Source organism: Silene latifolia, chromosome 8 (assembly GCF_048544455.1).
Source record: "Silene latifolia isolate original U9 population chromosome 8, ASM4854445v1, whole genome shotgun sequence".
Taxonomy (NCBI): Eukaryota; Viridiplantae; Streptophyta; class Magnoliopsida; order Caryophyllales; family Caryophyllaceae; genus Silene; species Silene latifolia.
In genome coordinates this window covers 3,407,857-3,417,607 of record NC_133533.1, presented here as the reverse complement: position 1 = coordinate 3,417,607, position 9,751 = coordinate 3,407,857, and the positions used below count along the sequence as shown (strand labels likewise).

General features: G+C 37.0%; 2 protein-coding genes and 2 non-coding genes across 4 annotated transcripts; 1 reads left to right on the top strand and 3 right to left on the bottom strand.

The window, feature by feature from the left end:
* Positions 1–1,476: 1,476 nt before the first annotated feature.
* Positions 1,477–3,318, bottom strand: LOC141597549 (mitogen-activated protein kinase 3-like). Its single transcript, XM_074418018.1, has 2 exons — positions 2,875–3,318; positions 1,477–2,166 (listed from the first exon to the last, which is right to left on the bottom strand). The coding sequence occupies exons 1-2, from the start codon at positions 3,316–3,318 to the stop codon at positions 1,477–1,479; spliced, it is 1,134 nt and encodes a 377-aa protein (XP_074274119.1).
* A 478-nt stretch (positions 3,319–3,796) lies between these two features.
* TRNAD-GUC (transfer RNA aspartic acid (anticodon GUC)) lies at positions 3,797–3,868 on the bottom strand. The gene has a single exon. It is a non-coding gene; the product is annotated as a tRNA-Asp (tRNA).
* A 93-nt stretch (positions 3,869–3,961) lies between these two features.
* On the bottom strand, positions 3,962–4,033 carry TRNAW-CCA (transfer RNA tryptophan (anticodon CCA)). The gene has a single exon. It is a non-coding gene; the product is annotated as a tRNA-Trp (tRNA).
* A 2,198-nt stretch (positions 4,034–6,231) lies between these two features.
* LOC141597548 (F-box/LRR-repeat protein At3g26922-like) lies at positions 6,232–7,316 on the top strand. The gene has a single exon (XM_074418017.1). The coding sequence runs from the start codon at positions 6,333–6,335 to the stop codon at positions 7,314–7,316; it is 984 nt and encodes a 327-aa protein (XP_074274118.1). The 5' UTR covers positions 6,232–6,332.
* Positions 7,317–9,751: the final 2,435 nt, after the last annotated feature.

The window sequence follows — 9,751 nt, the reverse complement described above, 5'->3', positions numbered from 1 at the left end:
AAGTAGATTGGGTGTTGCTTGCTTGTCTTCTTCTCTCGATGATTACTAAGACCGACCGTGGCCGAGGTAATCGCTATGTATAGATATAGCGTCTCCCCCAGCATCGGCCTGGACAAGGTCGGGAGAGTTAGAAGATGAGCTTTCAGTTGCCTGAAAGCTGTGCTCTGTTCCTCCCCCCAGCTGAAGTCTTTATTCCACTTCAACACTTTGAAGAATGGGGTGCTCTTGTCGTCTGACCGAGAGATGAAACGGGCGAGAGCCGCCATCCTCCCGGTCAACATCATAACTTCTTTTCGATTCCTCGGCTCCGGTGAGGTCCAAAGATTGCTTGGACTTTTCTCGGATTGGCATCAATTCCCCCGGCGCCGACAAGCACGCCGAGGAACTTACCTGCCCGGACACCGAAGTTGCATTTCATTGGGTTAAGTTTCATCTTGTATTTCTTTAGTGAACAAAATGTTTCGCTCAAGTCGGCCAAGTGCTCGCTGTCACACTTTGCTTTTTACAGACGGCGCCAATTGTTCCGGGTGTAATTTCGGAGCAGTATTATGACCACGTAAGCTTTGTTGAATGATGACTTTGCTTGACTCTTCCTTTCGGCCTCTCCTGAAACAATGAACAAACTGAGGGCTCGGCTTGGTACCGAGCGTACTCACTCCGACGCTCAAGTCAGTAAACTTAAAGGGATTAAGTTGTGTGTTACTTGGCAAAGTATATTGTAGAGAGATAAGGGAGTTTATAACAGATTAATAGTGAGTTTATGGATTATTCGATTATTTTCGGATCATTTTCTCAATGAGAGAAGTGGAGTATTTATAGACTTTCACCTTTTGTCACGTAGTGGCCAAGTGGCCAAGTGGCGGAAGCGGTGGAAAAGATCATTCTACCCTCGGCCGAGGGACCCATGGCAGCCGACCGGCCTGGTTGACTCCATGCCGAGGGGTCTTGGATATGAGTACGCGGATATGTCTCCTACATTTGGTGGTTGCCTAGCCGAGACCAGTGACAGCCGACAGTCTGCGCTAGGGGTTAATTTGTCTAATATGTTGACTTGCTGTCTTTTGGCTTTGACCTTACTCAATATGTTGACTCGGTCAGCGGGTGCAGAATATGCCCCATCAGTATATAAAAGGTAACCATAAGAAATATTCTATATATGGGGCATGGTGATTGACAACAATATTATTATTGATTGTGTAGAATATTGTAATAGAAATATTCCATACATGGGTTGACTAAAATATTTTGACTACAATATATTAGAAGGAAATATTCCGTATGGGGGGAAAGATGAGCGGAAAACTTGAGTGGGTTGTGTTATTCTTTTACTCTATAGGGGATGTATGCTTAAAATGAAAAAACGAATAACTCATGTTAGACTAATGTATGCTTAAAATGAATTTATATATGGAGTACCTAAAACATCTTTGATTACATTGTTGTACTAATGTTTCAACTACATGACTTCGTATTCAATCAGAGAGAAGCCGCCTCGGGATGGTATAGCAACATCTCATCCATTATCATTCTCTTGATCATATCAACTCCAACACTGGCGTCCACGTCAACTGCACATGGATACGGAGCCGACTGGCTTGTACAGGGATTATACATGCTCCACATGTACGGGTGTTGCAGTGCCTCGGCCACCGTGATCCGCTTAGTCGGATCAAACCGAAGCATTTTGTCTAGCAAGTCCAATCCCAATGGATCTGCATTTCGGAACAATAACTTAAAATCGATCCTTGGTGTGTAAGGAAATGATTTTAATAGCCGAAATGCCTCCCAATTAGTTACGAACCTCAGATTTGAGTCACTTTGTGTTCCAAGTATGTTGATAATTTCATTCAATTGACCTAGCTTGTCTTTTGCTTCGAAAAGGCGGTTTCGCCCAAGTAATTCAGCGAATATGCACCCTACGGACCAAACATCGATGGAGGGTCCGTAGATGAAACAATTTAGGAGGAGTTCTGGTGCTTTATACCCACGTGTTCCGAACCTCTCTGTTGCAAGCTGGATTTGACTCGAGCCAGCTTTGGTGGTGGTTGTTGCTAGCCCAAAATCGCATATCTTCAGGTCATGCTTTGCATTCACTAGAAGATTTCCCGGCTTCAAATCCCGGTGAATGATGTTTGCAGTGTGTAAATAGTTGAGGCCATTAAGCAACTGCATCATGAATTTTTCATATAATAATTTCAGACAGTAATCTATTAAAGATGATGCACTTCGATTTGGAAGGCTATCTATCACTTAGGGCTAAGAATCGGTCCAAGACCGGATCGAACCGGACCGAAGACCGAAAATAAAAATTTAGTGGATCGAAGACCGGATCAAATGCAAAATATTTGGTCCAGTATGGTCTTGAAACGAAATGGCCCTAAAATTAGTTTTTCCACTATTTTGTATACGATAATAATAACATTTTAATTCCACTAAATAAAATGCATTTAAATAATTAGATGACTATTTTTATAAAAATCATTGACAATATTAATTTATAATGTCTTTTGAAAATAAAATATTAATTTGATTCATAATATTTTAATGTTGCGTCATTAAAAACATGAAATTTGGTCCATTCAGTCCGGACCTAATTTAACCGGTCTTGGACCGGACCGGACTTGATCGAAGACCAAACCTTGAAAAAATGAGGACCGAAGACCGGACCAAAATAATTCGATCCGGGTTTGGTCCAGACCAAATGATCCGGTCTGGTCCGGTCTGGACCTGAATTTGCTCGTCCTACTAACTCGACTCATTCTATAATCATAGAAACTATGTACCGTTCTAGGCAAATAAAATTTTAAAGAATGTCCGAAACCATAATCAAAGAATTACAAAGAACAAAAGATAAAAGAAAGTTATATGACGTACTTGGAACATGAAATACTTGACGAGGTAATTTGGCAATGGTGGAGAAGAGCGAATAAAGCTCCCAAGATCGCCATCCATAAGCTCGAAAACCAAGTAGACATTATTGCATTTAGCTGAAGGAATCATAACATCTTTCAATGCAATAACATTCTCATGGTGAACATGACGTAAGATTCTCAGCTCTCTCAAGGCCTTCAACGCTTCCTTGGAATTCGCAAGGACGTTAATCTTTTTAATAGCAACTTTCTCCTTAGTCTCGGTATTAATAGAAGAACATACAACGCCATAGGCACCCCTGCCTATCGCGTCTTCTGGCTTGTACTTAGCTTCGGCCTTAAAAAAGGCGTTCCAAATTTTGAAACGCCTGTGCCTTCCATCGTGGCTGTGAGTGTTGCGAAAATTGTTGTTGATCATACCAACGTTATTATTGTGCATCATCGTCATCATTGTTATCTTGAACGAGAGTAGAAGGGATCGAGCGAGGGCTGTTATGTTAAATTGTTAATCATATATATATATACACTCTAATATTGACAAGTCCTAATAAGAGAGGAATTTAGTACGTGCTCTAATATACTCAATAATACTAGTAGTATACTCCGTATGATTAATTAGTGTGGAGGAAACCGAATTCAATTCTAACAAGTATTATTGAGTATAATTATAATTGTTAGTTTTAATAAGGAGGCGGTTTGGTAAAAAAACATTCCGAGATTCTCTTGTAAAGGGGTCGTTTTAGAATTTATTTTAAATTATATGTTATTTGGCTATTTATAAGTATATTATAACACAATTGTTTTTAGCATTTATAATCTTATTTGTTATTTATATTTAGTTAGATTCAAAAAGCGAAAAAGTGAAAATAATATAAAGACAAAACGAGCTCGATTCGAACTCGAGCCGAGCAAGAAGTAAAAATGAATACCGTTGCCGGGGATCGAACCTGGGTCACCCGCGTGACAGGCGGGAATACTTACCACTATACTACAACGACCTTGGATGTCATAAGGCTTCTGGTAAAGCAATTTATACAGTTCTGTAAGTTAAAAAGCAGAAAATAAAAAAACCGTGATGAGGATCGGGAATTTGAACCCGACGTGAATCGAACACGCAACCTTCTGATCTGGAGTCAGACGCGCTACCATTGCGCCACGGATCCTCTTGTTGTTTATTTATACTGTTTTGTTTATTTGTCCTTTTAAATATTTGTTGAATTAATTTATTTAGCTAGTTGCTTGTGTATTTACTTTCTGTTTGTGACCAATTTAGTTTAAGTTTAAAACTGAATTTATTGATAATAATTTGAGTTTAAACGTAGAGTGAAATGAAGGGAAATAAATAAGATGACCATTTTAGTTTTTTAGTGAACATGATAATATATTATCGTGAATAAGTCACTGAATTGAATGTTATAGTTCATTTTGGAAAATATTAATCTTGGTGTATTATGTGTCGGTCATACTCATTTACATAAGCATAATTTGGTTTAATTACCCACATGTACTTGTGCGATCAACCTAAAAACAAGAGTTAGCTCAAGTGATATGAAGATTTCATTCTGGACAACTAAAAAAAAGCTCAATTTTACAACATGTGTGCACTGTCAAATATTTTAGCGCACACAATTAGGATTATACATCCAGTTTTACCATAAGCATTGTACAATCAAGGTATAAGAATTCGAGCTTATATGTATTTTTTCTGAGCTAATTCAAAGTTCATGTTTTAAATGTGTAAATGGATGAGTTCAATACTTTCTAATAAAGTTCATATTATTTAACATAAAACTCGGATACTTTATCACAAAACTTAGATTCTACACCGTACAACTGGTTGTATAATCTATGAATTGTTTTAGCGCACCAAAACAATTTGTGGTCCCGTCATCTGCTTGTAGGCTGGTCCAGCGGTATGGGAGTAGGGGTATCCGGTGATCTGGCCATGCAGGGGAGGCGTCGGTGGAGGCCGATCGATGGTTTGGTGGTGGGGGGTTGGATTGATTAATTTGAGAGGATTTATTAATTATGAATCAAAATGAAGAAAATGCAAGTGTAGAAAAGATAAGAGTATAATGGTCATGCATCATGCATGTTCATAATTAAGTTAATCCAAGGACGAAGCTCGGACCAAATTCCACCCCGGGCCGAAAATTTTTGTTACGTTAACTATAAAATCGCTTTCACATGAAAGTTTTATGTAATAAAATATATTACTCTCCGAGTCTCCGTATATGTATTGGTTGATGATTCATTTGTCGAAATTTCACCATTTTTCCTCTCGAGAAACTCAGTTATTGTTGGAGTTTAGTTGGAGTTTTTATCCATTATAACTTTTAAAAAATATATTCCTTATATACATTAAAGTTATGATGTACGGAGTAACATTTTAATTAATGAAAGAAGAAATAAAAATAATTAAAAGGGCAAAACTAAAATCACCCAAGTCCCTAAAAATTACACACCGACCATACTTCTAAATCCAATTAGACAAACTATTGCTCCCGTTTCTATGTAGTAAGCCTGTACGGAGCAAACTCCATCTTCAATTTTCAATCATCTGAAAAATACAAAATCAATTATTTTTGATTTCTTCTTTCATTATTTACGATAAGGTAGGTAATCTATCTATGTTTATGAATTTTGCGATGAAAATAAAGATTCAACAATTTAATTGAAAGTTTCAATCAATTCTAATTCAAAATTAATACATCAAGTTTGCTAATCGAAAGAAAAAAAATAAATTAGATAAAAAATTACTTGTGATTGATCTCCAAATCCCGAAGTATCTACTTCCTATCAACGCAAATCGGCAATGGAGACTCCTTGACTTTTTGTTTAATGACTCTTTTTTTTATTTACTTTGTTTTCCGGTAGTACTTACAATTTTTTTACCATATATAACTAGTGTTTTTTTTTTTTTTTTTTTTTTTTTTTTTTTTTTTTTTAAAATTATGGTAATTATTCTGCAATTAATTTCTGTACAAATTTAACTATGTTTCTATTCGTTACGGCAGCAATGAATATGGAAAAGATTCAGAAAAGGTAGGGCGATTTTTTTTGTATTTTTAGTAATTTTTTTATGTGTAGAAAATTTTCCAAAAACCCGCCCGGGCCATGGCCCGCCTGGCCAAGCCTGTGCTTCGTCTCTAAGTAAATTATATCCATAAAAGAGCATAACTCTTGAAAAATAGGGCATGAAGTGATGAAACTATAACCATTGCTATTGGCTATTGTGCCCTTTGCCCTAAGAAATAAACTTGTGTGTCCCTCTAGGCTTGATCCATAGCTATATAATCGTCTTCGACTTCCATTACTCTTGAAAAAAAAAGGAAAACAAACTTGCACCCAAAAAAAAATACCCAAATAATTAGTTTTTTTTTTTTATTTACGAATTTGTTAGGGCAATTTACTAAAGAGCGATCTAAACAATTTTCTTCTCGATTCAAATTCAAATCAATCATGGAGCACAGCAATTCTCGACACGAACCGCCTTTAAAGCGGATGAGACCAAGTAACGTCGACCGCATAAGCAACTTACCTGATGCAATGATCACACACATATTATCTCTAATGCAAGTTACCGACGCTGTTAGAACCCAACTCTTGTCGAAACAATGGCGTTACGCTTGGACTTCAAGCCCTGGCCTAATATTTTCCGGCAAAGGAAATTATTTAGAAGACGAGGACGTTAAAGTAATTAACAATGCTTTGATGCTACATAAAGGGCCAATCATCAGTCTTTCGTTGTTTAATATCGGATGTCTACGCGACGGGTCTGACACGCCAGTTAATGTGTGGGTACAATGTGCAGTCGATAAGCGAATCGAAGTACTTGATCTTGACGTTAATGAGTGTCCAAATTCCTATATGTTGCCTCATAGTTTGTTTTTGTGTGATACTTTAAAGGAATTTCGTCTTATTGCTTCAGAATTTAATCCGACTTCTTCTGTTTTTTGGAAATCATTGAAGAAATTGACACTACAATTTGTTAAGAACTTGAGTAATGATAAGATTCATAAGATTATTACGAGTAGTCCGGTACTAGAGTCGTTGAACTTGTTGGTTTGTTCCGGTTTTAGTCAGATTATCGTTTCTTCTAATAGTAGTAAGTTAAGAAATTTAGTGATTAGTTACCAAGAAGACAATGTGAATGAAGTTGGGAAAGGTGCTAAATTGTTAGTGATTTCGGTTCCTAGTATTACAAGTTTAGAAATTTCGGGTTATATGGGACGCCGGTATTGCAAGCTAGAAGACGTGTCTTCGTTGGAACAAGCGAGCTTTAGATTTTGTATGTCCGCAATTGCTGAGAATCATGAAGTTCGCAAGACAGTGTGTCGACGAATGATGTATTGGCTTCTTCGCAATACTAGTCATGTTGCGAAACTATCTTTGGGGACTTGGTGCACGCAGGTTAGTAACTTAGTACTCCTTCTGTTCCAGTGATATGTTTACACTTCCTTTATTATAAATATATCATGTTGCGAAACTATCTTTGGGGACTTGGTGCACGCAGGTTAGTAACTTAGTACTCCTTTTGTTCCAGTGATATGTTTATACTTCCTTTATTTACTCCTTACAAAATAAAGGAAGTGTAATTGTGTAAACATATTACTGGAAGAGGGGGAGTATATGTAAGTATATATGTGAATCATTGGTACAAGTATAAACTAGACTTGACTACTCGAGTATGTATACCTCCTCTCATAAATGCGTTTGATAACGTAAAATAGACTTTAAAGACCGCGTGATGTCGGTTAGCTTTGCTAGTACACAAAAATTCCGGAGAAACGATATTTCAATAGCGTTATTGAGAGACCTCTCACATGATGGGGTAAAGGACCCACTGAATTCTTTTTTTCCCTATTATGTCTCTGATCACTAAATTAGTGGAAGACGGTACTGTTGCTGGTAAAAGGGTGGTACTCATGACCTGAGTTCAAATCTTGTTAGTAACATATTGCCTTTACAGGTTCCTTTGACGCCAGAAAAAATAACGGGAGGCTTCGAGGCCTTAATTAGTTTGTGTAGGTTAAAAGTTAAAATTGTAAATATGCTTCTCTTTGTGTGTTGGTTTCAATCCGTTTATATGACATTGCTTGTCGAACACTCCAAATATACAGGTTTTGTCTGTCTGCGAGTTAAGAGATAGGCCTACAACATCATTAAAATGCAAGACTTTGGAAATCGGTTCATTGAAACAGAGAAGTATACCGGGCATAGCCAGATTGTTGCGGAGCACATCGTACTTAGAGAAACTAACCATTTATATGGACACTTCTCATTTCGATCAGGTAATAATCTGTTATATGCTTATATCCCATTTACTATACTCATCCCGTCCCAGTAATTTGTTTACTTTTTTATACTTTGTGAGGTGTATTTTAATTAATCAAAGTTAAACAAATGAATTAGACAGAGACAGTAGTGGGGCTAGCAGGGGCGCCCGCCCCCGCTGGCAGTGTAAAAATTTTCGAAAAACTTTTAGTTGAAATTTTCGAAAAAAATTCGAGTTCCCCCTTGTACCATAACCCGTTCGCTCACAGTTCATGGATTATACAACCAGTTGTATATGTTTTACGGTGTAGAATCTGAGTTTTGTGATAAAGTATCCGTGCTTTATGTTAAATAATACTCCCTCCTATTCACCATTTTGTTCCCCTTTGTTGTGGACACAAGGTTTTAGGAGGGGAATAAAGTATGAATTATGAGTAATTGGGTGGGGTTTGGTGATAATGAAAAAAATAGGAATTAAATAAGGAATTTTGAGTTGGGTGGGGTTTGGTGATAGAAGAGAGAAATGAATAATTATGAATTAAATAAGGAATTGTGAGTTGGGTAGGGTTTTGGTGATAGGAGAGACTAATGAATAAAATAAGAGTAAAAGTTTCCAAAAAAGGAAAGGGAAAGAAATCTTGAATAATCTGTTTAAGGAAATAGGGAAGAAAATGGTGAATAAAAGGGAGTATGAGCTTTATTAGAAAGTATTGAATTTATACATTTGCACATTGAGAACATGAACTTTGAAATAACTCAGAAAAAATACATATAAGCTCGGATTCTTATACCTTTGTTGTAAAATACTTATGTTACAACTAGATGTATAAATCTTATTTGTGGTTCGTTTCTGCTGAAATTTTTCGCCTTCGTTGGGTTCAAATTCTGGCTCCGCCACTGGTCACAGACTATCAGTTATTGATGAGATATAAAAGTGGATAAATGATTATGCTTGTCTTGATCAGGTCTTCAATGAAAGTGAGCTCTCAGAGTTTAATGGTGAAAAGTATTGGAAGTCACCCGAAAGAGCGAATATAAAGAATATATGGCAGAACCTCAAGGTTGTACAGTTCATAGGGTCATTCGACGCGATAGGGGAGAAGACGTTAACTCTGGAATTAGCAGAGTATGTGCTCGGCCATGCTAAAGTGTTGGAGAAGTTGGTGTTTAAGCCAACTAAACATGTTTACCAAGAATGTTTGATCAATTTAATGAAGAAATTGTCAAGTTATCCAAGATGTTCGGATCAGGCCAAAGTCTTACTCTAGTGATTTCATACGTATACTCGCTCTGTCCTAATCATTTGTTATTTAGCATTTGAGTTGTTGAATTGCGAACTGGATTTGGGAGTTAAGACGATGAGTGATAAGTCCTATTGATCAACGATTTTACTTGCATACAAAGACGAAGTACGCACAAGCCAACCAGGCCATGAACTAGACGTTTTTTTTAGCAAAAATAGTACTCCATGGAGTATACACAATTATTTCGCCTTTCCGATTATAAACCGTGCTGTATTATAACAGAAGTCGATGGGAGTGACATTTCACCTTCTTTATGTGTTTGGCTAAGAAATGGAAAATTAACTAACATTACGCCTCAAG

Bases quoted from the DNA above. Each gene is read 5' to 3' on its own strand.
- LOC141597549 (XM_074418018.1), bottom strand. From the start codon at position 3,318: ATGACGATGATGCACAATAATAACGTTGGTATGATCAACAACAATTTT. The intron at 2,167-2,874 runs GTACGTCATATA...TTCATGATGCAG, and splicing joins TCAAGTATTTCATGTTCCAA to TTGCTTAATGGCCTCAACTA.
- LOC141597548 (XM_074418017.1), top strand. From the start codon at position 6,333: ATGGAGCACAGCAATTCTCGACACGAACCGCCTTTAAAGCGGATGAGA.